This window comes from Callithrix jacchus, chromosome 13 (genome assembly GCF_049354715.1).
Source record: "Callithrix jacchus isolate 240 chromosome 13, calJac240_pri, whole genome shotgun sequence".
NCBI lineage: Eukaryota > Metazoa > Chordata > Mammalia > Primates > Cebidae > Callithrix > Callithrix jacchus.
The window spans coordinates 121,707,501-121,728,060 of NC_133514.1; the positions used below are offsets into that span (position 1 = coordinate 121,707,501).

Below are 20,560 nucleotides of genomic sequence, written 5' to 3' on the forward strand. Positions count from 1 at the left end.
CAGCCATTTCTGAACTCTCCCAGGTTTGTGCGCCGCTGTGTCTGACCAGCTCTGGAGTCAGGGCTGCTTTCTTTGTGACGGTGGCGGTTCCCTGTCTGTGCCCTGCTCAAGCCCGATGTGGGAGTGACGGCTGGGAGCACCCATGGGTGTGTGCCGGTCTGGGCCGGGCGTCTGTCCCTGTGTCTCTAGCCACACCTCTCTCCTCCAGGGAGGACACTGGGCCCTTGTCTGTGGACAGAGGCGCTTTTCTGGGGACAGCACAGCTGCTGGGAACCATCATGGACACTTGGAGCACATAGTTGACCAAGTCTCATCCCGAAAGGCTCCCGAGGCTGTGCCCGAGGGAAGGAGGAGGTTTCACCCAGAGCTTTGGGAGCGCAGGGCTGTGGCGCTGCCATTTGCAGGATGCGGCCCCAGAGGAAGGGCTGCAGCACTGCCGGACAGTGACTCTAACATCCCGGAGTCCCTCGGGCCCCTCACCCCTGCGTGTCTGGACTTGGCATCACTGTAGCTGTGGGGCTCTGGAGTGCACGTGGCCGCTGGGTGGGCCGCACTCCTGGGGCCTCTTTCTCCCCACCGTGTCCTGCACCTCCCGTGTCTGTGCCCTGCGCCCCCCCAGTCTGTGCCCTGCTCCCCACTGTGTCCATGTCCTGCGCCCCTCCCCCCGTGTCTGTGACCTGGCCCCGCAGCCCTGTTGGTGTTCTGGTGAGTCTGTGGCTTGTGCTGAGCACCATCCCTGCCAGGTCCAGCTGGAAATTGTGTTGATGGGGTGCGGTAGTCCCTGCAAGGCACAGTTTGGGAGAGCAGCCAGGAGAGTGGTGGGCCAAGGTGGCTGAGCAGGGCACCAGCTCTCCACAGCAGTTACGGCCTCTGGGGGCCTCTCTCCCGGAGAGACATGGAGACCCACATGCCCATCACACACATGCTTGCCGCCTGCACATGGGCATATATCTGCATGTTTGCTCTCTGTGGGGCATGTGCGTGCGCTCTGTGGGGTGTGTGTGCTCTGTGGGGGTGTGTGTGCACTCTGTCAGGTGTGCACGCTCTGTGGGGTGTGCGCGCTCTGGGGGATGTGCACGCTCTGGGGGGTGTGCGTGCTCTGGGGTGTGCGCGCTCTGTGGGGGGTGTGTGCGCTCTGTGGGGTGTGCGTGCTCTGGGGTGTGTGTGCGCTCTGTGGGGTGTGCGCGCTCTGGGATGTGTGCGCGTGCTCTGTGGGGGGTGTGCACTCTGTGGTGGGTGTGCGCGCTCTGTGGGATGTGTGCGCTCTGTGGGGTGTGTGTGCGCTCTGGAGGGGTGTGCACATACATTTCCCAGCGTAGCTGTGTGTGGACACGTGCACATGTGTTCAGAGAACACAAGGCCTTGCCCCCACTTCTGGCTCAGACCTGAGTCTCCAGCCATGGCATCCGTGTTCCTCCCCGCTCCTCCCCTGATCTGCAGGCCAGGAAGCAAGACGAGAGGCCATGCCTGGGCCCCACCCTGCCCCCTCCCGGAGCCCATGCTGCTCTTTGGAGGGACGCCCCAGACCCCTTAGGCCCTTTCCTGCATCTGAAGGGGCCAGAACAGGGTGTCAGGCAGGAGAGCTGCCCCTTAAAGCCAGATCTGGCCAATTTACAGGGAAGCACTGTGGGTGTGCCACCCCGGAGACCACACCACTGTGGCACACACACACCTGACCCCACAGACCACACCACACACACGCCTGACCCCGCAGAACACACCACACACACCCCCGACCCCGGAGACCACACCACACACACACGCCTGACCCCGGAGACCACACCACACACACAGCTGACCCCGCAGACCACACCACACACACACGCCCGACCCCGGAGACCACACACCACACGCACGCCCGACCCCGCAGACCACACCACACACGCATGCCTGACCCCGGAGACCACACCACACACACGCCTGACCCCGCAGAACACACCACACACACACGCCCGACCCCGGAGACCACACCACACACACGGCTGACCCCGCAGACCACACCACACACACACGCCCGACCCCGGAGACCACACACCACACGCACGCCCGACCCCGCAGACCACACCACACATGCATGCCTGACCCCGGAGACCACACCACACACTCACGCCTGACCCCGCAGACCACACCACACACGCACGCCTGACCCCGCAGACCACACCACACACGCACGCCTGACCCCGCAGACCACACCACACACACGCCTGACCCCGCAGACCACACCACACACGCAGCTGACCCCGCAGACCACACCACACACACGCCTGACCCCGGAGACCACACCACACACACGGCTGACCCCGCAGACCACACCACACACACACGCCTGACCCCGCAGACCACACCACACACACATACTTGACCCCGCAGACCACACCACACACACGGCTGACCCCGCAGAACACACCACACACACGCCTGACCCCGCAGAACACACCACACACACACCTGACCCCAGAGACCACACCACACACACGCCTGACCCCGCAGACCACACCACACACACATGCTTGACCCCGCAGACCACACCACACACACGGCTGACCCCGCAGAACACACCACACACACGCCTGACCCCAGAGACCACACTACACACATGCCTGACCCCGCAGAACACACCACACACACGCCTGACCCCAGAGACCACACCACACACACGCCTGACCCCGCAGACCACACCACACACACAGCTGACCCCGCAGACCACACCACACACAAATGCTTGACCCCGCAGAACACACCACACACACGCCTGACCCCGCAGAACACACCACACACACGCCTGACCCCAGAGACCACACCACACACACGCCTGACCCCGCAGAACACACCACACACACGCCTGACCCCAGAGACCACACCACACACACGCCTGACCCCGGAGACCACACCACACACACGCCTGACCCCGCAGAACACACCACACACACGCCTGACCCCAGAGACCACACCACACACACGCCTGACCCCGGAGACCACACCACACACACGCCTGACCCCGGAGACCACACCACACACACGCCTGACCCCGCAGAACACACCACACACACGCCTGACCCCGGAGACCACACCACACACACGCCTGACCCCGCAGAACACACCACACACACGCCTGACCCCGCAGAACACACCACACACACGCCTGACCCCGCAGAACACACCACACACACGCCTGACCCCAGAGACCACACCACACACACGCCTGACCTCAGAGACCACACCACACACACGGCTGACCCCGCAGACCACACCACACACACACGCCCGACCCCGCAGACCACACCACACACACACGCCCGACCCCGCAGACCACACCACACACACACGCCCGACCCCGCAGACCACACCACACACACACGCCCGACCCCGCAGACCACACCACACACACACGCCCGACCCCGCAGACCACACCACATACACACGCCCGACCCCGCAGACCACACCACACACACACGCCCGACCCCGCAGACCACACCGGTGCTGCAAACACAGGCACTCCCATGGACGCATTCACCTGCACACACCCACTTCTGGTACACACGCCCAACCCCGCAGACCACACCACACACACGCCCGACCCCGCAGACCACACCACATACACACGCCCGACCCCGCAGACCACACCACACACACACGCCCGACCCCGCAGACCACACCACATACACACGCCCAACCCCGCAGACCACACCACACACACACGCCCGACCCCGCAGACCACACCAGTGCTGCAAACACAGGCACTCCCATGGACGCATTCACCTGCACACACCCACTTCTGGTACACACGCCCGACCCCGCAGACCACACCGGTGCTGCAAACACGGCACTCCCATGGACGCACTCACCTGCACACACCCACTTCTGGTACACACGCCCGACCCTGCAGACCACACCACACACACACGCCCGACCCCGCAGACCACACCGGTGCTGCAAACACGGCACTCCCATGGACGCATTCACCTGCACACACCCACTTCTGGTACACACGCCCGACCCCGCAGACCACACCGGTGCTGCAAACACGGCACTCCCATGGACGCACTCACCTGCACACACCCACTTCTGGTACACACGCCCACACTCATGCAGGCTCTGCACAACCAGCAGGTGAGGAGGTGGATGCTGTGTGTCTGTCCCTTGGTGGCTTCTCCTGGATTGTCCCTGTGGCACTTGCTGCAAGCCCAGAAATCACACCCACAGCCACGCAGCACCCGCCCGTCCCGCTTTTGGTAGGTGCCAGAGACAGGCCTGGCTGAGAAAAGAGGGGAAGGAGGGAAGACGCGTGGGGTGCTTCCTGCCCCTCTGACCGTGGGTTTTGAGGGCAGGAGAGGGTGGACGCTGAAGCGTGTGACCTGCTCCTCCGACCTTGGGTTTGGGGTGCTCCCTTTGACTACTGGCTCCATTTTTTATGTCTTTTATTTTTGTTTCTGCTTTTTCTGGGTTTCTTGAGTAAAGTCTCCGTGGTGCATCAAATTGTGTATTTTTTTACAAGTACCCTGTGCTGTCGCCTCGTCAGCTTTGGCGTGCCACGGCTGAGATGGGCCCGTGCCACAGGTCAAGTGGGTCTTGTGGTGGCCGCCATGTCATCCTGGCCAGGCCACCCCCCCCACCAAGGAGAGGAGCCACGGGCCACTGATGCCTGCCTTCTCAGGCTTTGTGGGAGAATGTGGATGGATGTCCTACCATATGGGAGACACACTCCTGCCTGGTACCCAGCCCTGTGACAGGAGAGACCTCTGGCTGCTGTTGTGCGTGATGAGGATTCCAGGGCTGAAAACAGGAGCCTAGACACTGTCCACACAGCAAGGCAGTCTCTTAAATTAATCCAGTGTGGGGGGATTTGGGGTTGAAACCTGTTTGTGAGCTGGTACTTCCTTGGGGCAATTTGAAAAATGCAGATTTGACTTCTGTGCCCTAAATGCATAATTTCCTTTAGGCTGACGCCTGCTCCTGTGGCCTCGTGGAGGAGCCTGAGCCAGCCGCCTTTGCTCAGCGTGTGCAGCAGCTCAGACGGGGGGCAGAGGGCGTGACATCCCCGTCGTGCGCCGCCTCCGTCCACCCCACGCCTCCCTCCACCCCAGGTCTCCCTCCCCCCGACATTCCCACCTGCCCGTGCATCGCCTCCGTCCACCCCACGCCTCCCTCCACCCCAGGTCTCCCTCCCCCCGACATTCCCACCTGCCCGTGCGCCGCCTCCGTCCACCCCACGCCTCCCTCCACCCCAGGTCTCCCTCCCTCCGACATTCCCACCTGCCTGTGCACCGCCTCCGTCCACCCCACGCCTCCCTCCACCCCAGGTCTCCCTCCCCCTGACATTCCCACCTGCCCGTGCGCCGCCTCCGTCCACCCCACGCCTCCCTCCACCCCAGGTCTCCCTCCCCCTGACATTCCCACCTGCCTGTGCACCGCCTCCGTCCACCCCACGCCTCCCTCCACCCCAGGTCTCCCTCCCCCTGACATTCCCACCTGCCTGTGCACCGCCTCCGTCCACCCCACGCCTCCCTCCACCCCAGGTCTCCCTCCCCCTGACATTCCCACCTGCCCGTGCGCCGCCTCCGTCCACCCCACGCCTCCCTCCCTGCACGCTCACAGCTGAGTCCACACTGAATAAATTTGGCCTCAATCATTCTTTTCACCCATCATGTCACCGTGTAAGTGCTGAGGTCAGCATAGGAGCTAAAAACATTTTAACATGTAGGGAACTTGGTGGTATTTACACCTTGGCAGCGGAATAATACGTTTTGTTTAGTTGAGGTTGAGGCGAAGAGAGGTCGTTGTTGTGACAGTTTCCGCACCGTGCCAGAGGCAGAAGGCGCAGGCCTTGCTGTGACCGCGACGTATTTAAGTCACTTTTCCTAAAATGAACATCGTGTTTTAAATAATAGATGTTCAGGTTCGACCATAAATATTCCCATTTTCACTGAAATGGCATTTTTTTAAGGAACACAGTTGCACCCTGAATCCACAGCGTTCATGTGCCATCAGAGAACTGCCACAGGAGTCCTGGCGAGTTTAAACCACGCGACCCGGGCCAGGCCCTCGGAGCTCCCCCGCCCCCAGAGGGGGTTTTGGTCAGAGACCGTTTACATACGTTTTCTACGTGAGTTAAATATTCGGGTGCCAAGTCTTGGAAAATGGAATGCCGTGTGCAGGATCTGCCTCCTAGTGCGTCTCTGCTTTTCTTTTTACATTTCCCGTCCTAAAAGTGAGTCCTACAGAGAGTCCAGCCTTCTTAGAAAGTTCAGGAAACAGGCACAGGCTGGCATCGCCCTGCCCGGGAGCTGAGGGCCTGGACAGGCAGGTCCTAGTTCCCTGTCCTGATGGTTTGCGTGGAGACACTGGTGTGTGCATAGGGAAGAGAGTCTCTTGTTGGAAGGGAAAGGTATTTGTCCTACACTTACGCAGCCTTGGCAGGAATCCCTTTGTAATGTGGGTGGCCTTCGTCACAGACTGCTGTGGGTGCCATGCACATCACAGCCATGTCCTCGTCCCCATCTGTGGCCTCCCCAGCGTGTTCCCATGTGGCCCCCGTGCACATGGCAGTGTCCTCGTCCCTATCTGTGGCCTCCCCACCGCATTCCCACGTGGCTCCCATGCACATCACAGCCGTGTCCTCGTCCTCCTTTGTGGCATCCCTACCGTGCTCCCATGTGGTACCTTCACACATCGCAGCTGTGTCCTCGTCCCTGTCTGTAGCCTCCCCACCGTGTTCCCATGTGGCACCCATGCACATCGCAGCCGTGTCCTCGTCATCTGTGGCCTTCCCACCACATTCCCACGTGGCGCCTTCGTTTGGCCTCGGGCTTTGTGTTTCAGACCCCAGATGTCCCTCCGTTGTCTCAGCTGGGGTCCGGGTCCGAGCCCTGCCTGTCAGTCTGGGACTGGCGGTCAGGCCCTTGGTGACAGCAGCCAGAGCTTCACTGCAGCCTCTTCCCGGGGGGCTCTGAGTTCAGCCCCATACTGAACTCAGATACTGGCTTGTTCTTGACTGTAATGACCACAGGGAGGCTGAGTCTGAGCTGGAGCCGTGGAGCAGGGGCCATCTTGCTGCCTGCCCGGGCCCCTCCAGGACCATCTCCCCTCTGCCCACCGACCTCTGAGAATCTGCCGTGTTGGGGGCAGGGTCCATCCCCTGCAGTCTGTGAGGAGCAGCCCGCATCTCAGGCTCCCCACCCTCCCCTGGGCCTTGCTGGCCCTGCACAGACGTCTGTGCATTCAGTGGCATCCGCCGTATTTTCCTGTGGCCAGGACGTGCCTACAGGAGTGTGGGATTCTTCACGTGGTCGCTCTGCTGCGGCTTCCATCTGTTTTCAGAGATTTTTTAACTAGTTTAGTAAGAACATCGACCACAAACGTTCCCAGGATGGGGCTTCCCAGGGCAGGTGGTTCCTGGGGCGGGCGTTGCCACAGGCCTTGCACGGATCACCTGACAATCTCAGGGCTCCAAGGTTGGGGCTCACCGGGGCACACTCTGGGGACACAGACGGGAAGGTGCTCTGAGCGAGGGGGGCTCTGGGAGGCCCCGCTGCGTAAGCTCTGACCCCCACAGCATCACTCTAGGCCTCTGTGCTGCTTTGAGAAGCGGACGTTCTTGTTCCCACCCAAACTTGCCTCTTGCAAATAGAATCACACTGTAGCGATTGTAAATGGTGGCACTGAAGGTAAAAACAAACAGTTCTGCAAATGACTCGGTGCCGAAGGCAGACCCGGGCGTGTGGAGCAGAGGGGGAGGGGAGGGAGCGGCGCGGCACTGGCATTTACCTCTCAGACGCCACGAGCGACTCGTCCCACAGAGCAGCTGGTCCTAAACAGTGTGCGCCTGGCAGAAGCAGGGCCTGGCCACCCACGTCCTGGAGGACGACCTGGGCCGCTCCATTCGCCTGGGTCTTATCTGGCCGTGTGGGTTTTGAGCCTCACACACACAGCGCTGGTCGAGAAGCTATGAGCTCCGTGGATGGTGTGGGCCACAGACGCCTCCATGCATAGTTGCCCTGGGCAGTGTCTGCTGCCCGTGTCCGCCTCTGGACACCAGCTGCTTGGCTGCCCGGATGGTGTTGAGTACTCCCCTGCCTCTGCAGGAGGAGAGGTGCAGCGGGCCATCAGAAAGGGCCCTTGGTGCCATGTGTGTGCACACGCAGCGTGGCGTCCACTGATCAGGAGGAGTCGTGTGCTGCCCAGTTCAGGTTACTGGACCACAGGAACGTTCGTCATGTCCTGTGGGGCCTCGTCTGGATTTATTCGTGAAGCAAGGCCTTGCACGTGGCTCAGCGTGGATGTAGCTTTCCTGCACTCACTCCCCCACCAGCTTCACCACGGCCTTGGCATGGGGCATGCACATACTCCCCACCAGCTTCACGTGGCCTCGGCGTGGGCACTGCACATGCTCCCCACCAGCTTCACGTGGCCTCGGCGTGGGCACTGCACATGCTCTCCCGTGCGCTCTCCTGTGGCCTTGGTGTGGCCTGCACAGGTGTGCAGTGAGCATGTGTGCTGTGCTCCATGTGCCACCCATGCTCATGCACGTGAGAGCTCACGGGAGTGTACCGGTGTGTGTGCACAGGAGAGCACATGGCAGCGTACAGGTGTGTGTGTGCACACAGGAGAGCGCACGGGAGCGTACAGTTGTGTGCCCACAGGGGAGCATATGGGTGTGTGCCCACAGGAGAGTGCACGGGAGTGTACGGGTGTGCACACACAGGAGAGTGCACAGGAGAGTATGGGTGTGTGTGTGCCCACAGGAGAGCGCACGGGAGCGTACAGGTGTATGCCCACAGGAGAGCGCACGGGAGTGCATGGGCGTGTGCCCACAGGAGAGGGCATGGGAGCATATAGGTGTGTGCCCACAGGAGAGCATATGGGTGTGTGCCCACAGGAGAGTGCACAGGAGCGTACGGGTGTGTGCCCACAGGAGAGCGCACGGGAGTGTACGGGTGTGTGCACACAGGAGAGTGCTCAGGAGAGTATGGGTGTGTGTGTGCCCACAGGAGAGCGCACGGGAGCATACAGGTGTGTGCCCACAGGAAAGCATACGTGTGTGTGCCCACAGGAGAGCGCACAGGAGTGTAGGGTGTGTGCCCACAGGGGAGCATACGGGTGTGTGCCCACAGGAGCACACGGGAGCGTACGGGTGTGTGTGTGCACACAGGAGAGCGCACGGGAGCGTACGGGTGTGTGCCCACAGAGGAGCATACGGGTGTGTGCCCACAGGAGAGCGCACGGGAGCGTATGGGTGTGTGCAAGCACAGGAGCGTGCACGGGAGCATACAGGTGTGTGTGTGCACACAGGAGCGCACACGGGAGCGTACGGGTGTGTGCATGTGTGTGTATTTGAAAGTGGCAACAGGTGTTTAAAGCCTAGACCTCAGTGGCCAGGACGATAGGTTAACGAGGCATTTTCTAGTCTGCTTTCAAAATGCGCTAGTATACATCACAGAAATAAAAAGGGGGCCAGGGAAGGGACGCAGGCCTGGAACCTCTGCAGGCTCTTTCTGTGCGCCCTGGGGACTCACGGCAGTCCGTTTGCTCGGTGCTGAGCGGGTGTTCTGTTCTCTCGCCAGCTCCATGGCTACTTGGAGAACGAGCCTCTGATGCTACAGCTATTCATCGGGACAGCGGATGACCGCCTGCTGCGCCCGCATGCTTTCTACCAGGTGCACCGGATCACAGGGAAGACCGTGTCCACCACCAGCCACGAGGCCATCCTCTCCAACACCAAAGTCCTGGAGATCCCACTCCTGCCGGAGAACAACATGCGTGCCGTGTAAGCCACAGGCTTCGGGGACCTCTGGCCTCTGGGGCGGGGGGTGCAGGGCGCACCTTCCTCCTGGCCCTGGGGGTTTGGCCAGCCCCCCACACTTCCAGCCTCCATGGCCAGGACACTCTTGGTTTAACAGCTAATAAGTAAACTTCACTTGTGCTTTTGACAATGGATTTGCTTCTCTCTAGGGTTTCAGCCCTGCGTATATTACCACTTAAAATAATATCTCAGATGCACAGCTATAAATATCCTCCTCCACATTTAGCTCTGACACAGGACCCTGTTTCTTTCTGAATACAGCAGTGCAAATGACAAGAATGGTTAAAACAAGAGCACTGAGAAGTTAGAGCAGTTGGGCTTCGGGTCGCGTTTAACTTGAGGCATTTCCGGCAACGTGGATGGACCTGCACCGAGGTGCAGAGTGGAGTCTCACACTGCAATTTGTTTAAAAGCGAATTTTTTAGTAAGCTGAAAACAAAACATGTAATTTCCAAATAGGGCCTTACTCACTTAATCTCAGCTTGTGCTGGGCACACTGACCCTAACCTGTGAAGGCAGGGAGGAGGAGGACTGCTGGTTCCCGAGAGAGTCACGCGGTGCCGCGGCGGGAACAGATAGACACGTCTGTGGGTGAAAGAGCGTGGGGATGGCTCACACGTGCAGACTGGCTTTACAGAGCTGGGCCAGAGGGCAGGGACAGAGTCTTTCGAGGGTGACTGCAGGCTGGGAGCCTGTGTAATGGGGAAGCTGCGTGGGCAGTGCCCTGCGTGTGATGCCCTGGGGGGTAAGTGTGGAGGTCCTGGGACAGTGAGGGAGGGGTGTGATAGGTGGCGGCAGGAGCCACATCACATGGGGGCTTTGCATGGGATTTTAGTAAGTTATTCAAAGCCTCTAATTCAAAAACAAAGGGAAAGCTTTCCCTCCCCCTTGGCTTCTAAAGCGTCTGGGGGAGTCTGCACACCTGGGAACTCATTCCGAATCCCTGGGTTTGCCTCGAGAGCTGTAATCCAAGTTTCCCAAGGACAGGGCACTATCAGGTGGTTTACCAGAACGAAGCTCGCGTTCCACAGCCGCAGTACACATCCTGGCTTTGCTGGTGGCTGCATTCACCCCACCATGATGTGGGCAGCCAGGGCGGCCGGAGATGCCGCGGCCAGGACCGTGCTCTGATACCGCCTCTCAGGGGCCAGGGAGTCTGTGTTTATTCTCTGTATTCTCTTAGCTTATCAGGAAGAAAAATACTGCGTTTTATTGCACTGAGAATGTACACACGGAATATGTTACTGGAATCTAGTTTTGAATCAAATTATTGAGTAAAGGAGATTATATGAAACCATAGAAGAAATGGGTTTTACACACAAAAAAATGAGGGCTTTTAAATATAGTGGAAATGACAGGATCTTGTCATAAATTGAGCTTTTTGGAAACTACTCCAAAATGACAGAGTGAGCTGCTGCCTCCGGCCCCTCCCCTGGGCTGCTCTGGTGACATCCCGTGTATGTGGCCAGTGTGGCTGGCGGCAACCAGGGCTTGGGACAGCTCAGATGGGACCTGCTTGGTCAGGGTGGAGGCTGGAGGAAAGGTGAGGAGTGATTTTTCTAGGGGCTCACCCCCACTCACCCGCCTTGTCCCCTTCAACCCCTACTCTTCCCCCCTCTTGCCCTTGCTCGCCCCGTCTCACCTGCGCAGATGTCAGGTTCTGTTCTGCGCTTGGCGAGGGCCTCACGTCACTGGCTTCAAGGTCTTGTCCCTCGGGGAACGGGAGTGGCCACTCGCTGGCCCGAGCTCTTGGGGCTGGGGTGAGGGCCAGAGGGTGTGAAGGGCCAGGCCTCGATGCACCTGTGTCAGCCGTGGGAGAAAAGCTGTGGCTTTGTTTTGGCAGCATCGACTGTGCGGGAATCCTGAAACTCAGAAACTCCGACATTGAACTCCGGAAGGGTGAGACCGACATCGGGAGGAAGAACACGCGGGTGCGGCTGGTCTTCCGCGTGCACGTCCCGCAGCCCGGCGGCCGCACGCTGTCCCTGCAGGTGGCCTCCAACCCCATCGAATGCTGTAAGTGGATGCCACTCGCCCCACAGGGAGGAAATCATCCACGCCATGCAGCCGCAGTCCCACCCCTTCTCAGCTTCTCGCTCGTACAGACTTGGGACTGGCTGTTCCCGCCACGCCTCCCTCAGCGTGTGGCCACAAGGGTTTCAGTTGGGCGTGTTTCCGTGCGTGCTCTTAGCTCTATGCACCTGCCCAGCTTTCCAGACCGTCCCGACTCGTGGCCCCTACTGGGAAGAATAAAAAGGAGAGGAAGTGTGTCCTGAAACACTGAGGTGTTTGTGTCGGTCACGGCTGGGTGACTGACTGGGCCCTGCCAGGGTCCCCAGGCTCTGCCTCTTCTGACACCTGAGCGTGGCCAGGGGACGCTTCCCCCTGCGCTGTGCTGACCTCTGCATATTTGTGTGGTGACTGTGATTTGAGGGAAACTGGCTGACTCTTAGTTGGGATATTTCGATTACTTCCTCAGGAGGGAACACTGTCGAGGCAGAGTGTGTGCACACGGCACAGCACCGCCCTTAGAAGTCGCGGCATCTGCAGGAGTCACCCACAGGCTCCGGGTGGGTCGGCTCCCGCGTGACCTTATGGGTGCCATGCGTGTGTCCAAGGCCACCCACCTGGACGGGCCCTCACCACCCCTCTCCCTCTGACACAGCCCAGCGCTCAGCCCAGGAGCTGCCTCTGGTGGAGAAGCAGAGCACAGACAGCTACCCGGTCGTAGGTGGGAAGAAGATGGTCCTATCCGGCCACAACTTCCTGCAGGATTCCAAGGTCATCTTCGTGGAGAAAGCCCCAGGTATGCTCTTTGCGGTGGGCTGCTGCGGGCCTGGGCTTCGGGCGGCTGGGCATCAGCTCCTGGGCTGTAGAGCGGCCCCACCTATGCGTGGTCAGCGGGACGGGCATGCAGGGCATGGCACAGAGCAGAGGCTCCACATGGCCCGGGTCCGTCCTCACCTATGCCTGGTCAGCGGGACGGGTGTGCAGGGCATGGTGCAGAGCAGAGGCTCCACGTGGCCCGGGTCCGTCCCCGCCTATGCCTGGTAAGCGGGACGGGCGTGCAGGGTATGGCACAGAGCAGAGGCTCCATGTGGCCCGGGTACGTCCCCGCCTATGCGTGGTCAGTGGGACGGGTGTGCAGGGCATGGCACAGAGCAGAGGCTCCACGTGGCCCGGGTACGTCCCCGCCTATGCGTGGTCAGCGGGACGGGTGTGCAGGGCATGGCACAGAGCAGAGGCTCCACGTGGCCCGGGTACGTCCCCGCCTATGCGTGGTCAGCGGGACGGGCGTGCAGGGCATGGCGCAGAGCAGAGGCTCCACGTGGCCCAGGTTCGTGCCCTGCTGTGCATTTGTGTTGAGCCGACCGCTCTGCTGCTGGGGGAAGAGCAGACGTTTGTTACTGGGGCCGCCAGGGCCACTGCACAATGACTGCTGCTGATGGGTAAGGGAGCCGCAGGCTAGGGACGTGCAGAGGAGGTGGAGGGCGTTTGCCGGCTCTGTGGGGTCCTCCAGCAGCAGTGAGTGGACGCTTCAGGGGCCCAGTTAGCAGCAGGGCCGGAAGGAGCTCCCCTCCACCAGCATTCCTGGCTGAGGCAGGAATGCCGTGGAGGCCGCAGATGGCGGGGCTGGTGCTCTTTGCCATCAGCCACTTTTAATGCCACAGCCATAGTGTGTGTGAGGCCCCTGCACCCCTAGGGCCCGGACCCCCCAGGACCCCCAGAGCTGCCCAAGCTGCCCCTGCCTCCAGGTGTCATCTGGCCACCTGAAAGCTCTGGGCTGAACTCAGAAGGGCGGCGAGGGCGTCCTCAGGAGTGTTGAGCCTCCCTGGGTGTCACGCCTGTGGTTCTGCGCTGCCCACATGGACGCCGTCCTGCAGGCATTGAGCTCACAGAGCGGTGCGGCCCAGGCCAGCTCCATGCAGACGCTGGCCCCAGTGCTCTCACCCAAGGTGGGACCTCGCCGTTTCCAAGCAGGGTTGTAGACACAGTGGGGTACGCTGATGGGAAACGGGTGTGGACGCAGGGACCCCAGCGCAGCCCTCGAGGGGTCAGCAAGGTGGGCCCGGCTCTCCACAAAGTCTGCTGTGAGCGCTCTGGTTTTGGGGGTTCCTGGTGCCCTGCTGAGCCTCTGCCCTGGGTGGGTGAGGGTCATGCCCCACAAGGCCTGTTATTTGGCTCTTTTTTTTTTTCTTTTTTACATTCGCCAGTTGGAGTTTTTGCACTTACTCAGATCCCTGGACGCCGAGGCGTTTCAGCCTTGATAATGGGGTCTTGATTTTGTACAGTTTGCTGGAAACCTAAGTGCTTCAATCAAAATGGGCTTAAAGGCCTCTCACATCTCACTTAGCTTCCTATAGAATCAGGACATAATTGGAAAACGTGTCTTAAATTATAGAGAAAACCAGTTAAGGGCAGTGACAAGGAAAGCATTTGCCAGTGCCTTCTCGGGAGGAGGCTAATTTTGAAATAATTTGCCCTTCCAAGCCTTCCGTGTGTGTCTGTGCATTGGAGGAGAAACGCTTTGCCCACGGTGCGGGGAGGCGCTTGGGCCCGAACTGGCCAGGACCCTGGCTCCCAGTGTCCGCTCCTCAAAGCCCAGGCCTGAGCAGATGGTGTGGGGGCCGCAGACGGCAGTGTCTTCTGCCCAGAGAGGTCTGGGCACCTTCGCAGAGGTCACCCCGAACACGGTCAGCAGAGATGCCCTGGCTCTTGCCTAGGTCAGCCGCTGCGCTAGCCGAGTGGACGCCACGGCGCTGGGGGAAGGGCAGTCACTGGCCTGCGAGGGATGGGAGCTGAGGGGATGTAGGCCCAGCCCTGGCCTCACGCGGCCGCCCCCATCAAAGCCCACACCCCCCACCTTCGCCATCACTATCACTGAGCTGTGGGGTCAGCAGGCAGGAGAGGCTGCCATCCTTCCCTGGAGCTTGGCCACCCCAGCCCACACTGCCGGACGATGCGTTTGTCTGTCCACGTCTGCCCTCTTGTCCCGTGAGGTCGGGGCGGGTCTGTGACCCTGTCCCAGCACCAGCCGGCGATGGGTTCGCAGCCGTAAGTGACTAAGTGCCACACCGGAGAGCACGTGAGCTTGTAAATTCTGCGGGAATGAATCCAGACCGCGTTTATGCTTTCGTTCTTTGTGTCTAAATAAGATACTTTGCATGTTCATATGCACACGAGCAAATTGCTTGTTTTCAAAAGCAGAGAACAAATGTCCACATCATTTTCTCCTCCACTCTCGGATTCTCTGGCGGGAGCCGTCACATAAAGACTTCCTGATGCGCTGACAGCTAGAGCAGCAGACGCCCCCCACCCCATCCTGGCCACAGGCTTCTCGCTGTTTCTGGAGAAACCACCAAGCGAATTTAGATGAAAACACAGTTGCCCTCTCATCTGCCGATGGGGTCATCTGGTCTGTGCTAGACTGCTCCCTGCAGATGGAAGCAAGGCCGGGCGTGAGCTCGGGAGGTTCATGTTGAGGAAGCCCGTCGGTCGGGCAGTCAGCGGCTCCTCCAGGAAGGGCCGCTGTGCCTCTCGGCTGTCCCGCTCATTCCAAGGGTGCAGACGGTTGTGGCTGTTGTGAATGTTGGCACGTCAGCAGCTCTGGATGCGGGCTGAGGTGGACTTCGCCTGTCCTCTAGAATGCATGGGAAGCTCCTTGCCCAGGCCAGCTCAGCCTCTGTGTCCCAGCCAGGCCACAGCTGCTGTGGGTGTATTCACAGCATCTCTGAGCTCTGGGAAGTTTTGGACGGAGTGGCTCCTCTGCCCTGGAGGGCTGGGAGAAGCTGGTGTTGGGAGAAGCTGGTGATGGGGAGAAGCTGGCATCAGGCAGAAGCTGGTGTTGGGGAGAAGCTGGAGCCGGGGATAAGCTGGAGCCGGGGAGTAGCTGGCGTCGGGGAGAAGCTGGAGCCGGGGAGAAGCTGGAGCCGGGGAGAAGCTGGCGCCGGGGAGAAGCTGGAGCCGGGGAGAAGCTGGAGCCGGGGAGAAGCTGGAGCCGGGGAGAAGCTGGAGCCGGGGAGAAGCTGGCGTCGGGGAGAAGCTGGCGCCGGGGAGAAGCTGGCGCCGGGGAAAAGCTGGCATCGGGGCCTCCTGAGGAAGGGAATCCCTGCAGCAGGGCTGCATTGTGGGAACTGGCAGGGTGAGGGCGTGGCTCCCTCTGAGATGCTCTGGCAGAGTGGGAGGAGGGCAGGTGTTTGGGGCTCAGCCTGACTCTAAGGAGCTTACAGAGAACCCTGTACTTCCTCCCAGGTTCCTCAGGGTATCTCAGAAGGCCTGGGGTGGAGTCAGCCTTTCTCTGAGTACCTAGATCTGTTTATGGCTTCCTTGGAAAACAACCTTTTCTGACAATGAAAGTCTGTGCAGAACGTTTATCCAGGGGGCAGGTTGGCTGTGGGAGCCGAGGGTCTGGTGTCAGTTCAGAAGCCCCCAGTAGCATCACAGGAGACCCCCACTTCCAAGGCTGCAGGGGTTCAGCTTCGGGAAGTGGGAACCATACTCCTCCCCAGCTGGCCACCCACCTGCTCCCCTCTCTGTCCCTCCCACCCACACCCTTCCCCACCTATGCTTTTACCCTTCCCACCCTCACACCCACACCCCCCACCACCCTGAACTCTGCCCCTCCCTGCCCTCACACCCGCGCCCCTTCCCTCACACCTGCGCCCCTCCTGCCCTATTCTGCTGTTAAAAGATCACTGCATCTGTCTTCCCGTCTGTGACGTAAAGCATCTCTCTGTGCATGCATGAACAACAAAGGGGCTGAGGAGCAAACTCACGTTCAACATACAGGAAACTGCCCAGAAAACACCTGCATGAAACGTGAGCTCAGGCTGGGAATGGAGCTCGGCTGAGATGATGGAGCTCGGCTAAGATGATGGAGCTCGGCTGAGATGATGGAGCTCAGCTGATGAGATGATGGAGCTTGGCTGAGATGATGGAGCTCGGCTGACGTGAGACAGAGGCTCACGTTTCTGAGGTTCGGACGCATCCACCAGGAGCCCATTCTTAATGCTGGAGCTGAACAGCTTCCTCGACGTTGTCACGTGCCTGTCCTGGGGCAGTTCTTTATAAACGCAAATGATGCCTATTTTGGTTTTCATCGGCACACAAAGGCCACGAGGCCATGCACGGGGCTCAAACAACACCCACTGTGTCCGCCAGTGATCAGTTGCGCGGTGAGCGGGGCTCGGCGGGAGGGGCCGTGCTGGCCTCATCAGTGGTCATTTCTGTGGCAGCCATGACTGGTCAGCCAGCTGGGGCCTGGACGGAAGACCAGCGTCTCCTCCAGGTAGTCAGGGCCCTCCCTGTGGCCTCCTGGGGCCCCTCTGGGGAGTGGCCTGGTCTCTCACAGGCAGCCGGGGCTCCTGGGAAGCAGAGACCATCTGTGCCAGGGCTCGTAGGTTCAGGCCTGGACCCAGGGTCATGCTGGCTGCCACAGCTGGGGCCTCGCCCAGGTTCACGGGAGACGCACAGGGCAGACATGCGGGAGGCCGGGGCCCATGAGGTGGGAGCAGGGAGCCAAGCCCGGGCCCCACAGCTGCCCAGGCCCCTCCCGGAGGCCCGCAGCCCAGCACTTCTAGAGATCTCCCCTGAGAAACCCGACACTAGGTTCACCCCAAGCCCAACCTGGTGGGACCCCAGCTCTGCCCACCTCACGGCTCCTGTCCTCTCTCCCTGGGCGTTACCTCATGGAGGAGACAGGGCTGTGGACTGGCACTGGCCACATTGCAAGAGACGTGGCCAGGTTTCCAGATCTTTCCACACACGGGCGGACAGGGGCCTGCCTCCCACCTCATGGGGAAGCTGGGACTCCAAAGCTGGGACAGACGTACCTTGTCGTTTTTTGAATAAAGGGACCAAAGGCCCAGGTCTTTCCGAAGCTGCCCTGATTGAGACTGTGCCCGGCCCAGTTCCCAGGTCTTCCATGTGCTCTCGTGGGCACCTGGCTGTTGAGATTTTGGGAGGCTCCGCTCTGCAACCACAGAGCTCAGCTGGGAATCCCAGGACCCTTGGAAGAACACAGAGCTGTCCCAGAAGCACCGTGGCCCGGCAGCTGCTGGTCCCACGCCAGGACACACATTTGCTGTGGCAAGGGGAGTGCAGGTCCCCAGGCAGAGGCTGCTGTCACCCGGGTGCAGGAAGCGCCAGGCAAGGACCCTCTTGTCTGCCCAGGGAGCCCCCGGGCCTGAAGCCACTTCCCCTGGGCTCACCTTTGGGTCCCTTCAAGGCCAGCGGGGAGGCTTACCCACCCCAGGGTGTTGAGGAAGGCCCAAGGCCCCTACAGGCCCTGATATCCCCAGAGAGACGTTGTTGCACACTGGTCCCCCATCCCTCCTTCAGCCATCCCTGCACCTCGGTTTCCTAGGGTCTGGTTCTTTCTTGGAGGTGGGAGCAGGTGAGGGCCAGGGCCCCCGTAAGGCAGACCTGGTGGCACTGCCCCTTTCAGCCCTTGCTGTCCCTCCCGTCCCTCATGGAAGGTCTCGCTGAGGAGGGAAGTGGAGTCTGGGTGGGTGGTAGGGTCTGCGGCACGTCTGTTTTTGTTCTGCGTGGTGTAGGCTGAGGCAGATGGGCGCAGGGATGGCTGCTTCCATGGCAGGCCCTCTGGTCTCTGCGGTGGGCCTTCTGATGGGGCTGGATGAGCAGAGGGGACACAGCAGGGAACTCCCAGCTCCAGCGTCCACGGCACAGGCAGCCCCGCTGTACGGAGCAGCTCAGCTCTCAGCCTCCTGAAGAATTCAGATGCCAGCGCATGGTGACAGCGGCACTTCAGGAGCATCAAAGGCCAAGTGCAGATCTTCCAAATTTGTGTTTTCAGGGAGGAGGCGACAATGCTGGGTCCGACGTCACTGTCACCGCTTGTTCCAACACAGAGCTGAGTCGGGGCAGCTTCAGGAGCAGGGAGGATGGCCAGGCAGACCCCCAGGCTTCTCTGTTCACCTCCAGAGCCCACACAGGAAAGGCACGGAGGGCGGTGCCTGGGGCAGACACATCTCCCAGCCATGCCGTGAGATGACCCAGGACCCTAGAACTGAGTGGTGACCCCACAGTTCTCATCAAGCTCATTCTGAGTCATGTTAGGGCTGTGAGCTGGGAAAGAGGCCTTGTTCTGATGGGGACTCCTCTGTTCAAGAGCTTGGTCACGGGCATCCCCGGCCACACAGGGCACCGAGGCGTGGGGCCAGCAGCTGGTGTCCTCCCAGCTCTGTGGTGCAAGGGCTGAGCCGCATCCACTTCTCAAGTGCTGCTGGGACACAGCTTTGCCCAGGACCCCAGGGAGTCACCCGTTGACCCTGCCCTCCCCTACCGTGGGGCTCTGGCAACTTTGGAAGTCAGAGCCGCCAAACGGAGCCATCAGCATGGCGGTGAGGGGAGACTGCGGCTGCCATCCGGGGTGCTCAGCTCCACTGCCGTGGTGCAGGGACATTTCTTCCCCAGCAGAGGCACAGGCAGGGCCTGAGGGCCTGGCCTTCCCTGCCGAGGCGGGTCTCTGGTGAACAGTGAAGCCCCCTGGCTGAGCACTCCCAGGCATGTGGGAGCTCCTGGGCCACAGTGGAGTTGTCCCAGCTTACCCCCCGACTGTACCTGCCCCGGACCCCCCCCCCAGGCTCAGCCCCGCTCCTGGGCATCCAGAAAGCCCGCTGCCCCAGCGAGTGGCTGTGTTTCATCCCAGAATCCCCCTGCCTAGGGCCTGCTGTGGTGGGGAGGCCACACATCACATCTGTCCCCTTCCTCCTCTTCCTTCTCAGGCGTTTTGGGATCATACATGACAGTATCACCGTGATCATGTCGGCGAATTTCTCTTATATATCAGCTTTATTGAGATACGATCTATGCACCATTTAATTTACCCAAAGCGTGGAGGTCAGTGGGTTGTGGGAGCCTCACAGAATTACGCCGCCACTACCAATTTCAGAACGTTTTCCTTTAGCCAGAAGGAAACCTTTGCCCCTGAGCAGCCACCCCACTCTCCCTTCCCCACCCCAGCCCCAGCAACTGCATCCCCCTCGCCGTGGTCTCACGTGGTCTGGCTGCTCCCTCCCAGGGAGCCCAACCTGCTAGCTGCGGGGCCTGAAGCTCCCACAGAGCGTGGAGTCCTCTGCTGTCCGGTGTTGATGTGCGGCCAGGGCGTGGCACCCTTCAGGTTCTCTCATTGGCATGGGTCAGAGCATGCTGTCTTTTCTGGCTGAGTGAAGCCCATGTGTGGCTGCCCATACCCGTCTGTCCTTGGTGCCGGCCATATCCACCCTGTGGAGATGATTGTGGAAAGGCCGCTGTGAACTTTGGTACATGAGGCCCTTGTGGACACATGCCATCTCCTGAGCATGTGCCTCAGTGTGGCCTTGGCGTGGAAGGGCTGGGTCACAGGGTGACTCCGTGTGTGGCTGGGTGGCTATTTCCTATCCAAATCTCCTCTGGGAGCCAGGCTGGGACAGACACGTAGGGAGAGCCAGGGGTGGATGACAGACACCCAGGGACACTCACCTCAGGCACAAGGACACTGCAGGGTGCCCAAAACGAGGATGCAGGACCCAGCACCCGAGGGTGGCATGGGACCCGGGACACTGCTGCCGCCAGCAGCGGCCCTCATGGCTTTCTCTGTGGAAACAGTGGCTCAGTGTCAGTGCTGGTGTGGGGGTGGCCCGGCTGGGCTGCGGGTCCTGGCCGGTCTGGGAGGCTCCTGGGCTGGCCAGCCTGCCTGTGTGGAAACCTTGAGGGCATGGCAGGGAAGCCTCCCGATGACTCAGGCTGCAGGGAATTCCC

At 60.6% G+C, this 20,560-nt stretch overlaps 1 protein-coding gene across 6 annotated transcripts in view; it reads left to right on the forward strand.

Moving 5' to 3' along the window:
* NFATC1 (nuclear factor of activated T cells 1) overlaps nt 1-20,560 on the forward strand; it is a 132,408-nt gene that overhangs the window by 48,269 nt on the left and 63,579 nt on the right. For all 6 annotated transcript variants that reach the window (XM_035271395.3, XM_017963563.5, XM_035271396.3 and 3 more), the window contains exons 4-6: nt 9,561-9,763; nt 11,643-11,815; nt 12,465-12,605. In XM_035271395.3, the coding sequence (XP_035127286.3) occupies nt 9,561-9,763; nt 11,643-11,815; nt 12,465-12,605 (517 nt within the window). The remainder of the gene's footprint in view (nt 1-9,560; nt 9,764-11,642; nt 11,816-12,464; nt 12,606-20,560) is intronic.